We start from the raw sequence: 16,307 nt of genomic DNA, 5'->3' as shown, positions 1-16,307 counted from the left end.
AGCGAGTGGAAAGTATGGGGAAATTGGACTTTCAGATGTCTACCCCCAGGCCCATGACTGTAATGGAAATATTAAAAGCTGTGGTCACATCAGCCATCCAGTGCCAAAATACCATTCCTCCCTGCCTCCCTGTTTATTCCAATCACCCCCATTTTCCACTTTCTACAACTAACATCAAATAGATTACAGGGGATCCACTTATTTAAAGACCTGAGCAAAAGCTCTGCCATGTTTTTCTGGATCTTCCAAGAATAACACAACAACAGCGACTGCGCTTGAGGCACCAGAGGGATATAATTGAAGTGAGTTACCTTTGTAGTAGTTGAGCGGCCAGTGAGTTAGAAGCTTAGTAGGTCAGCTCTGTGTTGTCTTTACCCTGTGTACCACGCAGCTGGGATCACACACTCTCCTCTGCTGAACAGGGACGTGCTGCACAGAGACTCTCTTGTCCACCATGGCACTCAGGCTCCTGCCTGCATTTAGTATGGACAATGACGAGGACGACGATGGTAACTTTACAAAATGGATGAGTAGTTACTGGGGTCACGGAGCTGAGGGTGCACACTCCAGAGAAAGAAAACACAGCTTCAGAAGACCTGCAAGAGCACAAGGTGATCGAAGAGCATCACTCCCGACTCTGGTAAGGACAGACAGCATTTCACCGATACATGTGACTTTGTTCAATGTATTCACACAGACATAAACAGCAGACATACACTTTTCATTTTATTCAATGTCTTTTACAATGTCTGACCACATCATATTTTGTTTTTAAACTTATAGGTAAGGGGTAAATACCGTATCTTCTTTTAGTTGTTAAAATAAAAAAGCATGGAAAAAGTGGGTAAACGGTGTAATTAAAGACAAAGGTTGACTCATGAGAAGGCACGACTGTTTTATTGTATATTTTATGAGACAATGACATGGCAGGTCTGTTAATGTGTTTAGTAATACGATGTTCTCACATCGACTATATCACCTGATCCACAACTATATGATGTTTCCCCAGCACACAACAACACACACAGACACATACACACACACACACACACACACACACACACACACACACACACATACAAACACACACACACACGTAAGCACGCATTCACACTTGATGTGAAAACATACACTACAGTTGAAGAGCAGTGTGCATATGTGCAGTGATTAGACCATGGATGTTTACAAAATAAATGTTTAATCTGTATGCTTAAAATGAGCTGGTTAAGGGACAATCAATGTGTGTGTGTGTGCAGCTGAATTCATGTTTTCCTGTCAGTGGATATATTCTGAAATAAATTTAAAGAATGCAAAGCTTAAATTACCTGAGATAATGCTGATATACAAGTTTCTTGATGCATACATTTCCCTTGCATAGATTTATTCCATCTAACAATTTGAGTTGCCAAAAGTAGAATGTTAAATAGATTTTACTGCTGGTGCTGATAAAATATTTTCATATGATTAGAAATGTGCTTCTTTTCAATTTTTGAATCCTGAGTTATGTCCTTTAGGTGCCAAAGGTGTTACTGCTCAATAGTTAAAAATATTGTGAAACCTGATTATTCAGCAGATGCATATCAATGTCAGCATAAGAATTCAAAAACATGCTTCTCTTTTCTACTTCCGACAAGTTTTCACCCCTGTCTTTATGATTGTTTGTTGGTTCGCATCTTTCTTTGTCAGCAGGATAACGCAAAAATACAGAACAGATAACCTGGAAACTTGGTGGTAGGATGTGGTATGTGTCTGGGAAGAACAGTTTGGTGCAGATCTGCATTAGGGGCAGATCCAGGAATTGTTTCCCCTTGTTTTTTCATGGTTTCTCCAACTTTCCATGGAATAATTCATGAATCTTAATAAAAAGAATCAGGGACATTTAGGGAAGTTTATGAGTGTGAGCATTAGTAGATTGAATTTAAGCTTGATTGAGTTTTAAGGGGACTATTGGGCCTTGCCAGAGGTATTTGTTATGTTCTGGTTTGCCATCAGGATTTTGCAATAACCAATGATTTTAGATTTCCACGAATCTTGGCGGAGGGATGGGACATGGGCATAGAAAGAACCCAATTAAAATTTTGGCATGGATCCAGGCAAAGGTCAGATCCAGGAATGTTTTATCACTTTCTCTAACATGGCGAGATAAGGGGAGTTAGGAAGTTTTCACTTGATGCCTAGGAAATAAATCACTTGTCTTGATTGAAACAATCTGGCAAATTGGCAGTAAATCATCAATGAGGAGAACAGATCACAATATCCCCCCGATCCCTCAGCAACCCTGGTTTGCAACATATAAGGGAAACAATCCGATTATTGCTGTTATTTAAATATCAATAAAACTCAGTCGATACTATAATTAGGTGGGTGCTTGGCTAACATGTTACTTAAGGATATTAGCGAGTGTCTGATTAACGCCATTCACAGACAGAGGCTCAGCAGAGTTGTCTGTTCTCAGGACCTCTCAATGCATTTACAGCCGTAATAGGAAATGTGACACTGTTGCTTTACTTCCAGCTAGGTTGGCATCAATGTGGTGTTCAAAGTGAGATTGAGTTTTAATGACACTTGTCCATCAACACTCTGTATGATCCACAGTCCCAGTTAGACGCCATGAAGTTGAGCAGGCTCCACGCAGCGTCGATGGCGCCCTCTCCCAGCCACATCAAGACAAGAGAGGAGAAGGCGGAGGTCAGACTCCATCAGAGGGCTCGCCGGGCCTCCTCAGACGACAACAGTCGCCAAAAGAACGCCATCCCAGAGAACCGTATCAGCACCATCCCGGAGCTCACAGAGTCCTTCGAGAGGAGACTTTGTGTCCGTGATAAGAGGGCCGTGCCTCTGGTGAGCTGCAGCAGTACTCTGAGCCCCTACTGTGGTGCATGATCCATTTAACATCAGGTTAAATCAGGTTCGATCTCTGTCTTCCACTAACAGGGCATTACGAAGCTCTTAAAGATGAAAGAGCTCTTAGAGAGATTTAAAAGGTAGATAACTTAATGTGTTGACAGGATCACAGTCAGATTTCTCCTGCATGACATGTCCCAAAAGCTCATATTGATCGAATGTCTATCACCTATTTTGCATCATATATGTGTTCTACATATTTTTTTCATCAATTTGGTTTGTATTCTTTTGAGCTTGTAATCATGGTTTAGCTTTAAATATCTCTTTTATTATCAAAACTTAAGTTATGCATTTTCTCGTAACCATCAAACTCAAATGGCTGGAGTTAATTCACACAGTGATCTGATGTTGTATGGACAACAATGCACTTTCACAGCATTAATTATCCAAATATATGATATAAATAGCATTAAAACAACGTTACTGTAGTATTACAATTCATTTTGAGTCAAGGTTCTTTTCTTTTACAGAGCGGTGATGAGAGGTTGTGTCTGATCTGTCATGAGGATATGCGTACGAACAGAGGCTTACAAGAGCTGCACTGTACACACCGCTTCCACAAAGAGGTAAAGCATCCTCTGAGATTAATTGACTGCATGTGTTTCCCTCACCCTGACCTCCATTGCAGAGGCCTCATCACTTATTCCCTCAGGTCCCAGCATGTCAGATATCAGATAACCCTGGTGCATGAAGGCCGCTCACGTCCCGGACACGCATGATGTGAAGTGGAATGAAGAGTGAACACTGGGCGTTCGCCTGCATCAGCATGGGGCACACTTGCAGCTTTCTAGTGGTCAAAGATTCAAAGCTTACTGATTGTAATGTCTCTGTTTGGTGCGTGCCGCAGGCGGCTCGCAGGCTAGAGCAGTGTCGGCCCCACGGCAGCGGCCAAGAGGCAGCAGCTTCTCAGGTGAGGAGACTGTCGGACGAGAGGAGGAAGTCGGCAGACGGCCCAATCTACATGGAGAACGAGCAGCAGACAATCCGTCGTCAACTTTCCCTGCGGAGACATCGCTGATATTGTTCAGTGGAAGTAGGTGGAGAACAAGATGGAAGATGTGAACCAATGGCCTAATCATCAGGCTTATCTCCCTGTACCTTTACTACTGTATGGTGTGAGACTCTGGTGGTTCAGCTGATCAAGTCTCAGGGCCTTGACTTTGTCTGACCTGATCCTGTGAAGCTGCCCCATGGGCCCCATTGCTGTGTCTGCTGTCATTACGGCTCTTTCTCCCCAGTGTCAAAATCCAAAACAAGGCGGATTCAGAATATGTGAATGAAGCATAATAATTTGGTGGCATTTTTTGAATGTTTTATTGGAAAAACTTAAGTATTGGTTTCAGCCATGACACAGTTAGCTACTAGGGGACAATCGATCCGCTATCTTTCTGTATAACTCAACAGATGGTTTTATAACTACACAAGGAGGATGTTTTCAATATGGCAGAACCACAATAATTTCAATAGTGTACTGTAAGGGGTAAAACAAATCCTATAATATTCTATTTGGCATATTCAGTAGATGTTCATGGACAGTAGAGTCTGAAGACTTTTAGGAAGAAGTGCAATATTTTTTTGCCGTGTATTTTTGTGTTCAGTCCTAATTCGAATGTCAATAACTAACCAAAGAAATTAAAAATACTTTGGATTTTATCAGCTTTATAACCTTTTGAAAATCGTTTAAAAAACATGTGACATAGAGTCCTCACAGTTCAGGGTCAGGTCAGCGTCGAGCCTGCATGTAGTCAACACGTCAACACTTACTGTAGGTCAACAAGTTGGAAATCAATTTGGCTTCAATTGGTTTCAACAGATGCGACAATAATGTCCTTTAAAATGTGTTTCAGTGCATGGAGCAGTGGGTGTGGAAGAAACAGACGTGTCCTACATGTCGTGTCCATGTGTCAATGCCACAGCTCCTCTACTGGTCATCTTCCCGCACCAATGTCCCATGACGGTCCCTGCCATGAACGCATACCTGCATGAGACCCACTGACCCCATGACCTCCCCCCAGTCCTTCTGCTTAAACCTCTGGGATGAATAACTGCATGAGGGTTTCATTACATTAGTACTTTAAAGGGAAACTTATTTCAGTTCTTCTGTCAGGTGAGGCACTGGGCACTCTTTCAAAGTTAATAAAATTGTAATTTAAGCTAGACCTTTTATGATATAAATCTGAGAGGTTTGGTCTGTTTTTCCTCAATGTCTGGAGACATTCTGAACAATGTGTTGTATTTGTTTTAAGCTAAAATAATTGTATTTTTGTTCATTTTAAATACCTTTAGGGAAATATACTCACTATATTAAAGTTAAATGAGGAGATGAATTCTGCTGCCATGCGGTATTTGTCTGTTAAATATAAACCAGACTTAAGCCTAGCTCTAAGACCGTAAACAGAGGGAAACAGTTAAGCCTGACTTTGTCCTGAGATAATACATTACTCCAGCAAAGGCATAATCCACCACAGAAACCCTGTAAAAGGGATAATTCAGTTTTTTACACAAAAAACAAATGAGAAGTTGTTAATTAGTGACTTTTACAGGTGAATAGAGGCAAACCTTGTTACCTATGTATAGAGCTAGGCCTTATGCTGAGCTAAGCAGCTGCTGACTCCATCTACATATTTACCGTGCTAACACGAGAGCGATATATTCTTGTCTAATTCTTGGCAAGAAAGTAAATGAACGTATTTCCAAAAATGTCCAACAATTCTTTTAAACAGATCTTGAGCAAACGACCCACATACACTACACCACATTAAACTTACCGCTTCCAAGTTTTTCCTCATTTTCATTTAATTAATAGCAAATTTAACAACTTAAACCTTTTCTTTCCTCTCCCTTTTCTGGAGAACAGTTAAAGTGTCAAACTCACTTCAGAGTATCAACTGTATATTGAATACTTGCATATTCAATGTGTTTTCTCTGTGCTGTTGTTCCAAGTTGCTGAAAAATATATAATGGGCCAATGTACTAATACTCACAGGCTTATGAAGAACTGGCTTTGCCGATCTGAGAGTGAGTGAGCCTACGTGTTCCATCTCTGCTGTTATAGGTTTGAACTCCTCCTGAAGCGGTGAGCTTATCTGACACACAACTTTCCATCTGTTCCATCTCCCTGCCTTATCTGTGCTATTGTTCTGCATGTGAGGTCTAGTCAACTGTCGTCACCACTCTTGAGCTTTCAAGCACCTCTGTCCAAATGAGAGTTTACAGTGTGTGCTACATGTCTAGCAGAATCGGACTGCATGTACATAACAAACAAACAAAAGAATTAGCTGGCTTTCAATCTTTAGCATGTTGAATACTACATTGTATTTGACCCACAGTATGTATTTATCTGTATAATGCAGTCGCTAATCAGTGACTATATTGTATTTATATCCAAAATGTTGGTAATGTTTCTGGATGTGTTTGTATCAAACCAAGATCAATATGTTCACACACTGCAGATAACATCTATTAGGGTTGGTCAAAATGTAGCTGAGCAATGTTCAATTTATCTTTCCACTTCATTTAGTCTTTTACTTACCATCTTCTCTGTGAGTAACACATTTTGTTCTTGGACTCTCTATCACATGTGACCTATTCAATATTTTGTTACTGTCCTACGTTGGAAAAGATTTTTACTAAAAAAGAAAATCCTTGTGTCAAGAAGTTTGTAATTGTCACTCACAGAACTATTCTTCTGTGAATGCGCTGACCTGTCTTCTTCAATAAAGACACACTTATGTGACACACCCTCGCTGTGGTTTACTTTGCTTTCAACCCACACATAGTTTTCTGTGTCTCAATATGTGCTTGACAGTAGTGCTCACATTTAATTATGCTTTCATTGTTCAAATGATATCACTGCAGAAGGACAAATGGACAGTAATAACAATAGTCAAGGTTTTCAAACCTCATAATAACATTAACAAAACTTTCTCTAGACACAGATTTTTAGTCGTACTGACGGATCCGCTCTGTTTGTTAGTCAGTCAGCATGCGCATATCAATTTATGTGACCCATATAACCTAACTGCTAAGCAGCCATATTCAATGTTATCAGTTACACCTCTGTGATGTTCGAGAAAACACATAAATACTCGATTGTCAGAGGTTAAATGTAACAATACTTTCTCTTGTGTGTGTGTGTCCTATGTTTTACATACATTTTGTGATTATATATCATGCAGACACTATGAAACAATATATTTTGGGAGCATTTGGTGGCTTTTAGCTTTGATTAAATAAGGAGCTGGAGGAAAGGCATGGCCAATTGTGAGTTGTTACGCTACAGTTGGAGTACAACGTGGGCAGAGACAGAGCCAGGGTTGTTTCCTCTGTTTTCAGACATTGTGTGTTTAACACAATGTCTACGGGCTGCAACTTCCTATTTATCAAACAAATACTCGAGTACTATCAACGCCCTCATCTCACCCTCTGCATACTTTCTGAAATACCAAACTTTTCCATGGAGCAATGAAAACAACGTCTAGATTCAGACTCCAGCATTTGTCAGCCTCCAGCATCCAGAAACATATTTTAACCATGACAACTTTAAATGCATACATGCATTAATACATAAAATGTGAAAAATCTAAAATAAATTAAAATGGAGACGTTTTTGACCAAGCTAGTCTAACGCCTGGGCCACACTGTTTATGGGTGCAGCATGTGATGGCTGTGTCGCCGATCTGATGCCATTCACTGTCTTCTGCTTGCCTGCTGCAGAGCTGCGACGTAAGGTTTCTGGTATGACCACTCTCGAATAAAAAGTAGGCCTATGTGCTCATTTAAAAAGGGGCTTTTTCTTTGAAAGAGGTACAGGAAATATTTATTGTGAGTGAATCTTGAATGACATTGAAACTGTGGTTTGAGATCATTTTCACTGACTATTTGGCTGTGAACCGCATGTTGGATGTGGAGAAGATATGTGAGACCAGACTTTCCTGAAGAGCAGCGCGGCTCACGTGCCAAATTGGCAGCTCCAGCCTGATAGCATAGGTGCCTGAATGAAAAGAAAGAGATTCCTCCATGAACACGCACTGCTCAAGCATCCAGTGTGGCCCGGGAGTAAGGGTGGTGTTGGAAGGGGGGGGGGGGGGGGGGGGGGGGGCTCAGGACCTCAAGTTCTCTAAAATCCTGGTTACAGCCCTGGTGGCATGTAGATGTTTGTATAGCTGTCAGGTTACAACTTTACTCATCTTTAAGTTGCTGAAGTCCTACTTTATCCTGCTGCTTTAAAAATCTCTACATAAATATGTAAGCTCTGACCAGACAGAAATGTGCACTTTAAGTAAGATGTCTGTTTTATTAAAGTGATTTTATAATAATAATAGCAATAGAACAGATATTGTATTGTTTTCTGTTGACTTTTCTGGTTGTTTACTTCATCCAGCCTGAATTAGACATGTTATTGTCCAGTTTATTCTCCCATGACTGTGACTGACTCATCAGACCCTGGAGCTTGAGGAATGAGGAGAGGGTCTACGTGCCGGAGCTCTTGTCCCGGGCCCGGCCCAATCTGGACGGACACATGGACTCATTTCCTCCGCGGTGGGTGGGACCACTGGCTTTATATAAAGAGGAGGGACCAAGCGGAGTGAAAGTGCACTCGTGGACACCTGAGACTGACGTGAATTTAAGCCAATCACAGCGCGGACTGGTGACGCCAGCTCCCACCAGTCACCCAATGGGAGAGTTTACTGGTGGTGTAAAAATAACAGTCGGAAAAATGAGAAAAACGAAGGCAGCGGAGTGTGAGGCCTGGAGGAGACACACAACTGATGTTTATTCCACATTTTACTGAGGAACAAGGAACACAACACTGTGTTACTCCCGGAACAAGATTTTCAATGAAGACAAGAAGAGGATGCTCTGAGTTTCCTGGTTGAATTTACTCACTGCAACTTTTATTCTCCATTAACAAACATACAGGGTAAGAAACCCCCCGTTTCTTTCTGCTATTGAGGAATCCAAGGCTGCTGTGTGTTCAACTGAGGCTTTATGTGTTTGTCTTTCTTACACAACTAAAGTCTAAACGTGTTGCCTCAAGAACCACTGAAGTGTTTGCAGTATCTTTTATAGTATATAGTAGTAACCTCATGTTTAGGCATTCAATGAGTTTTTAGTTTATAAGAATGCAGTACTTTCACAGCTTCTGTTAGTTCTTCCTGGGCAAAAGTTATTATACTCTTTGTAATCTAATTTCTTTGTTACCTTGTTATAGTTTTATAGACGCTGTTCCTGTTAAAACAGCTGAGGTCAGTTATTTAAACTGTTACTCCTAAATAAAACTGGATCTACACCGACGACCAAAATGTATAATGATTATTCACAATCTAAAGAGGATCTCATTGAAAGTAGTGTATGTAGCTGTGAGAGAATATGATGCACATGATAATAAGTTTCAATCTTCTCACTTACTGCATAGATGGTTCTATAAATGGCCAAACTTAAATCACTGTTCACATAATTTACTTAAAGTTGCTTTGCCAATTAGAAATACTCAATAACAAGCAGGTAACAGCCCGTCATCGGCACTGCTACTTGAGTAAACGGTTATTACTTGACAAGTTAAAGTATCTTAAGTGTATTATTTTTTAATCTTCAGGACAGATGCATCAACTTGAATGTGTAGTTTGTCAAGCTGCTTTCATCTGTTAACTGTTTGGTAGTTTAATATATTGCAGTGCATCATCCTTGTAAAATCTTTATATGAAAAGTAACTCGCAGTAGCCTTATATAAATTGAATGGAGGAAAAGTATAAAATGTTACTCCGAGTTAATGCATGAAGTGCTTCAAATTTGAGCTTGTCTAAATATAGTTACTTGTCAACATTATGTTTGATAAAAGTGCAGTAACTCATTGAGATCCCTCACACGAGGAACTGTGTGAACTAATGAATCTGGAGACAGGACCACACGGATGTTGTCATAGATTAAATCAGTCAGGCACTTGAAGGTCTGGATGGATTCCAGTGACATGATTGAGCGATCGCCATGGCGACTGAAGTGTTTTCCCCAATCTGGAGAGGATGCATGACGAGTTCATTTCAACGGCTGAAAAAATCTGCCTGCTTCATGTGTCGTCCTTCAAAAGGTTCCCTTTGTTGCTGGGCAGAATGCTGTCCATCATCTACATCACAAAGGAAAGTGCATCCAGGCACCTTATTGAAATTCTCTGCTCATTGATGTCATCCCCGCTTTGCTGTCTCAGAGTTTACCAAGCGTGATTCACTGCAAAATGGACTAAAGTTAAGCAGGTTTATGAACCCCCTGAGTATTCATCTCATATTTACACTGAAACCATGAGGCAGAAACACAATGGACAAGGGAGGGCACAACACATCATGGAGTAGTCGATCATTGTCTTTACTTTAATTGGACAAACATCTGTTTCCTGGAGAGAATGGAGGAGTAAACAGATGAAAGGCTGGTCTGCAGCCACAGATCATAGTTCACATCAATCAGGTGCAGTTCTCACTGTTGAGGAAATGATGGCTAATCATTACAAAGGAGATCATTTGAGCGCTGGTGTAACTGAGAAGAGAACAGCTCTGTTGTACAGTGCAGTGAGGTAGATGTTTAAAGGTAAAGGTGAAAGCCTCTTGACACTCTAAAGCTTTCTCTCTACGTCTAGACACACGCCTACCAAGGTCATCTGAAGGCCTGTCGCCAACACACACACAGTAATTATGTCTAATTATGCTCTTCAACTAAATTGCAGGCACTCCCTCAAATCCCCCCTCCATTTTCTAATTTCTTCCACTCGTGTCAGGCACACTCAAATACTGTGAACACCCACGCTACTTTAAGAACACACGATCAAATATACGTCAAACTGTAAAGTGTATGGGGTGGAATCATCTTGTTTGTTTTAATCATAGACTAGAAATAAAGATAGGTGATGCATCCTCATCCTCTGGGCTTTTCTGACGACACCGATGGAGTTGTCATCTCACTTCAGAGAAAAGGAGACTGTTGTTCCAAGAAACTTGACACTGCCCAATCTTTCTTACTCCAGACCATTGATGGTCAGTGGCTGGTCAGTCTTACTGTCTCTTTGAAAGCCGGCCACCAGCTCTTTAGATCTAGAGACTATCTGTTCCAAATTTTGGAGAGAGCACCAGTTAATCAGAGACACAACTTCATTTCAGTAGGCTGTTTCATCGTTGCATGGGATCAGCCCTACCACTACTGTGTTGTCAGCAAATTTGGACTTTCACAAACTGAAATGCAGTAGTTTGTGTACAGTGAATACAGGAGAGGCGATAGAACTTAACCCTGGGGGGCACCAGCAACTTATCAAAAAGTTTTGTCGGTAAAATGGTATTGAAAGCAGAGCTATTATACCAACACAGAGAACCCGTGTTTATGTGGCAGGGGATGCTAAGTGCTGCAGGATCGAATGGACACAGAGTGACACAGCATCCTCTCCAGATCTATTTGCCCTGTATGCAAACTGGTGTGAGTCTGAGCTGACCGCGTTGGACAGGTGTTTACATATTAGGCTCTCAAAGATTTTCATTTGTCTAGAAGTTAATGCGAGAGGTCTGTAATCATTCAGGCAACTGATGTTGGATTTCTTAGGTGCAGGTATTATGAGATCGGAATAAAAACAAACAGGAGCTTTGAATTCCTTAAGATACCTGTTAAACATATATGTGAAGACTGTAGTGAGTTCATCTGCACAACATTAAAGCGAGGTAGAAGATACAAAAAAATAAAATATATTTTTTGAGGCGGGCCAATTTAAAATGGATGGCGGGCCGCAGATGGCCCGCAGGCCGTAGTTTGGACACCCCTGGTTTAGATGGAACATACACATTTTCAGAGAAGTGGTTTTTGCTGTTGTGCAAGAAGAAAATAGCAACAATGGTCTTCACTTTATTACAATTATGGATTGGATCAATTATCCATAACAACAACTTATATATCTGTATCCTCCCTCAATTCAGGTGTTGTGAGTCATGGGAAGCTTCAAGGGCCACGCTCTCCCTGGGAGCTTCTTCCTTGTAGCTGGGCTCTGGTGGACAGCAAAGTACTCGCTCTGGCACGCCACCCGCAGGAACAAGAACGTAGGTTCCACCCGGTTGGCCAGCAGAGCCTCGCAGCGCCGCCTGGAGATCATTGAGAGCTCTATCGTAGTCTTCTTCTCTTTTTTTGGTAAGCAGGTCTCTAACTTCCTAGAAAACAAGTTTGTGAGTGACAACAACTTCATGAATCCTTCTTTAATCTCTAATGATGTCATGTGGTTATACTATACAAATTAAGGCTTTTCTAAGTATCCAGTTGTTCAGTTAAGGAGATCAGAGAGTTTTTTTTGCAATGTTCCACAGGGATGCTGGCAGAGCAGTTTTTTGCAGGTGGACCGAAGCTCCGGTTGTACGACTTTACAGAGAAACACTGGGAATATCTGATGAACTGGCAGCATGCAACCATGTACCTCTTCTTTGGCCTGGCTGGGATAGTGTCTCTGATTATCCACACCACAGAGGCTTTCCCACTGACTCTGGACAGGTTAATGATGGCTATCGCTTTCTTTAATGAAGGTAGAAACGATTCTTTATTTTAATATTCTATTCAAGTTCCTCAGCTGCGTTTTAAAATGCACCCCCAAAGCTCCGGCACACATGTCAAATGTATATAATATGAACTGATTTTGAACTGAATGTTATTTTACAATACAAATAATATTGTTTCATATTCATTATCACTCACTGTTTTGATTGGTTTGGATTTGTAGCTTACTAATACTGAAAGAATAATACAGTGTATAACTTAAAGAGGAAAATATCTGAGATTGAGAGAATAAAGTAATTATGTTACGGAAAAAAGTCTTTAATTTTAAGCTTTATGTCATGTTAGGGGATGAATCTCAGAAAAGAGGCCTGTCACCTGTGTTAAAATGAAGAATGTGGAGGAACTTTTTAAGTTATACTTTAGAATGAGTCTTACAAATATCATAATACTTGATATTTTGGCTAATCAGCACCATATTATCGTAAATACCAAGATTTTGAAAGGTTTCTGAAAGAAACTGAATCAATTCTGTTAAAGAGTCACACAGACTTGGAGGAAATTCTCTCTTTTCTTGTAATTAACATGGTTCTAATATTCTCTGTAGAAGAAGCTTCAATCGTTTATCCTTTACTTGTTAAATAAATTTTGAACTCTAACATTAACTATCTCAATTATTTATTCAATAATTCCATCTATCTGTAGTTGCTAGTTTTGTTTAGCTATATATCTGAACTATTTATCATTTATGTTCAGCTGTTTTTCAACTATTTTAGCTACCTTTAGCTTGTATAAGCTTTATCAGCTACTTTTAGTTATTCTTTTTAACCATTTAACCCCATTTCTGCATTTCATTTAGATAACCATTCAATAATTTACCATCATTAGTTTAACTATCTGTTAAGATTAGGCATTGGCATTGATTTGAGCCATTTATCCATTACTTTTAACTATTACAACAGTTTATACACTGCTTTTACCTAAAGTTATCTATTTGAACTGTATAGATATATATTTGAACCATTAACCCAGTTCTTAGTTATTTCTCTGCAAACCAACTTGCTCACAATCTCAATTGAAACAAATCATATTTGTTTGCTTACTCAAATAAATTGGGCCACTCTACTTTTTTATCTACTTTTACATTAAAGTCCTTGGTATCTGGAGAGGTATTACCTCGGGTACAAGTGCAAAAGTTTGGGTTAGGGTTAAAAGTTAAGTGTAAATAATAGCGTCACTTCTCATCTAAAAATCAACAAAGCGGTGAAAACATATTTTACACAACCTTCCTACTCAGTTTTTCCATAATGACTTTCCTTTGCTGTTGAAGGATTTCTTTTTTTCTACCATCTCCATGGGAGAAGTATGCTGGACGTCCACGTACATCAGCTGCTGCTCTATGCCATCTTTGGAGGGGCTTTTGTTGCTTTCCTGGAGGTCTTCCAACGAGGCAACATCATTCTGGAGCTGGTGCGGTGCTGCCTCACTGTCGTGCAGGGCACCTGGTTCTGGCAGGTATGTGTTAGTGTGTGCACGTATGAGAATAAGTTCCATTTCATTTAATTTGTATATTCATTTGATAGGGACAGTGCTCATTAACCAACAGGCAAAATACTGTAAATGAGCCAGAGTTAGTAATACCAGTGCAGTGTCTGTTCTAAAGCTTGGGTGGTTCTCTTATTCTGTGTTAAAGCTCTGGAGGTACTTTAGAATTTTTCCTTTTCATTAGTGAATCCCCCTCAAACAGTTCTATATATGATATAATATATATAATATAGGTGCATGGTGCATCATGGTGCAGAGTGAAGTAGGTAATTTTGAATGATTTACTTAACTGGTGTTAATTATTTCATGGATTACAGGTCAGCTATTTCACAGGTCTGTAATCTTCAGACCCAAGTTCACAACTTTTCAAAAAAAAAAGCCCTGCAATTCAGCTCGATATAAAGCATTGCATTAACAAATCAAACATTGTGCATGTTTTCCTCTGACAACATATTGCAAAAGTGAAGTTGATTCTATAAACCTCACTGTGATAAGTGTGTCCTCAGACTGCCTGTTTATTAAATGTTTATAGATTTTGAAACAAGGCACTGCACTTTGATGGACAATTTACAATACACACGCCAAGTGTGAAGCTGATTATTTGGTTCCTGAAATATGCTATATTCCATAGAGAGGCAGAAAGATGTTCCTTTGTGGAATTAGAAACAAGATAAGCAAATTTTCATCTGTTATTCTCCTGACATGACCCTCTCTTGGTTACAGATTGGCTTCGTGCTGTACTCTCCCAGTGGCACTGAGTGGGACATGAAGGATCACAACAACATGATGTTCATCACCATGTGTTTCTCGTGGCACCTCGCCTTCGCCATGCTCCTCGTGGGTTTGCTGTACTGCGCCGTCAGCTGGTGAGAGCCTTCTCCATACCAGACAACCTATAAGCTGCTGCTCATGCATTTGGAATTTGATCGATTCTTCAGCGCCTGTACTGTCACAATCTCAGGTCCGTTGTTTGTTGTACTTTCTCTGTAGTGGGGTTCGCTCCAGATTGAAGAGGACTCCTCCGATGGAAATGGGGCTCCTGAAGCCCAGCGAGAGGGACCCAGAGTCAGAGGATGAGATTTTATAAGGAGGACTGTTGTTTAACTTCACTGTGATTCGTGTACATCACAGTTGAATCAGGGATATAATGTTTGCAGCAATACAGCTAGAAGCGTGGCATTCAAACAAGAAAGGGATGAGGACATGTGCTTTACTTTAGAAATATATCCTACCTCTGCCTTATTTAATCTTTATTGATGGAGGAAATTTATCTTCAGCTCATCCAACACAAAAGAACAACAACGTAAAACAAACACATGTGCAAGGTCATATGATTGATTACATTTTTTTTTTAATAATATTATGTCAATTTATGTGGGTAAATCTCATTGGTCACTATTGATATTGATGGCACTTGGGATGAAGGACTTCTTAAATACATTTTGGTCGCTACAGGGACTCTCTAGCGCCTCCCGGAGCTGAAACAGGCTGAACAGAGGATGGGATACTTTGCATATATTCTTCCGTATTCATTTATTATTAATTTGCCAAAGTTTTTATCGATCGCATGCTTTTCATTTGACCAGACAAACATTTCTTGTCAGACATGTTGGTGTTCAGTAGTGCCACCTTGTGGTAAAAACAATGATCACCATCAGCACAGCATATATTACTTGAAAGTATTTGTGTTTCATAAAGATAGGAAATTGAGTCACACATGTGAGTCGAACCCAAAGCCAAACAATAAATTATTTATGTTGAATTTTTGCTGTTTGAGATGTATTCAGATTAAATTATTATTGCTTTTGCTGTAAATGTTTTTTTTTTTTTCAGTGTGGATAAATGTTTTAACTGTGTCTTTGTGTGGGGACTTTCTGCTTGTCAGAGGAACTCACACTGTGTCTCTAGTGTTCTTATCATACACGTTCCTATGATTTGAATAGTTATCATTGGGTTATTTACAGAAGTCATGGTTACATTAATGTTAGCTTTTTTCCTCCACTAGTGACACCTCAAAACTTGTAAACCAAATGATCACCCATGAATCACATAATCATCCCAGCAGAAGGTAGCCATTTTATCACACTGGTTCCTCCTGCCCATTCCAACAGCACAACACACCCTGCATCACTGGCAACGGGTTTTCACAAAGATCTTATATGTGGAATAAGAATAAGGCATATCCTTGAGTGTTCAAACAAGTGAAGCATATGTTCCTGCTAATGTTAACCGCGAAATAATTGTGTTTTGGCATAGCAACTAATTATTGTTGTCGTTGTTTAAGCTTCTTGTTATTATCTTGTAACTCCAATGTTTTATCAATAAAATATCATAAAATACTAATTTATCAT

General features: G+C 39.9%; 2 protein-coding genes across 2 annotated transcripts; both read left to right on the top strand.

Annotated features, from left to right (window-relative positions):
* The first annotated feature begins 317 nt into the window (after positions 1-317).
* Positions 318-3,595, top strand: lnp1 (leukemia NUP98 fusion partner 1). Its single transcript, XM_053430667.1, has 4 exons — positions 318-640; positions 2,596-2,832; positions 3,375-3,470; positions 3,533-3,595. Exons 1-4 carry the CDS (start codon positions 455-457, stop codon positions 3,593-3,595), a joined length of 582 nt encoding a protein of 193 aa, XP_053286642.1. The 5' UTR covers positions 318-454.
* A 4,915-nt stretch (positions 3,596-8,510) lies between these two features.
* On the top strand, positions 8,511-16,299 carry tmem45a (transmembrane protein 45a). Its single transcript, XM_053431255.1, has 6 exons — positions 8,511-8,827; positions 11,850-12,057; positions 12,231-12,443; positions 13,742-13,926; positions 14,680-14,822; positions 14,947-16,299. The coding sequence occupies exons 2-6, from the start codon at positions 11,862-11,864 to the stop codon at positions 15,041-15,043; spliced, it is 834 nt and encodes a 277-aa protein (XP_053287230.1). The 5' UTR covers positions 8,511-8,827; positions 11,850-11,861; the 3' UTR covers positions 15,044-16,299.
* The last annotated feature ends 8 nt before the right edge of the window (positions 16,300-16,307 follow it).

This window comes from Pleuronectes platessa, chromosome 9, assembly GCF_947347685.1.
Source record: "Pleuronectes platessa chromosome 9, fPlePla1.1, whole genome shotgun sequence".
Taxonomy (NCBI): Eukaryota; Metazoa; Chordata; class Actinopteri; order Pleuronectiformes; family Pleuronectidae; genus Pleuronectes; species Pleuronectes platessa.
The sequence above is the reverse complement of the archived record's forward strand: the minus strand, read 5'-3'. Positions and strand labels throughout refer to the sequence as shown.

Coding starts and splice junctions, on each gene's coding strand:
- lnp1 (XM_053430667.1), top strand. CDS start 455: ATGGCACTCAGGCTCCTGCCTGCATTTAGTATGGACAATGACGAGGAC. Junction 641..2,595: donor GAGCATCACTCCCGACTCTG/GTAAGGACAGAC, acceptor TATGATCCACAG/TCCCAGTTAGACGCCATGAA. Junction 3,471..3,532: donor CACACCGCTTCCACAAAGAG/GTAAAGCATCCT, acceptor CCTCCATTGCAG/AGGCCTCATCACTTATTCCC.
- tmem45a (XM_053431255.1), top strand. CDS start 11,862: ATGGGAAGCTTCAAGGGCCACGCTCTCCCTGGGAGCTTCTTCCTTGTA. Junction 12,058..12,230: donor AGTCTTCTTCTCTTTTTTTG/GTAAGCAGGTCT, acceptor AATGTTCCACAG/GGATGCTGGCAGAGCAGTTT. Junction 12,444..13,741: donor TATCGCTTTCTTTAATGAAG/GTAGAAACGATT, acceptor TTGCTGTTGAAG/GATTTCTTTTTTTCTACCAT.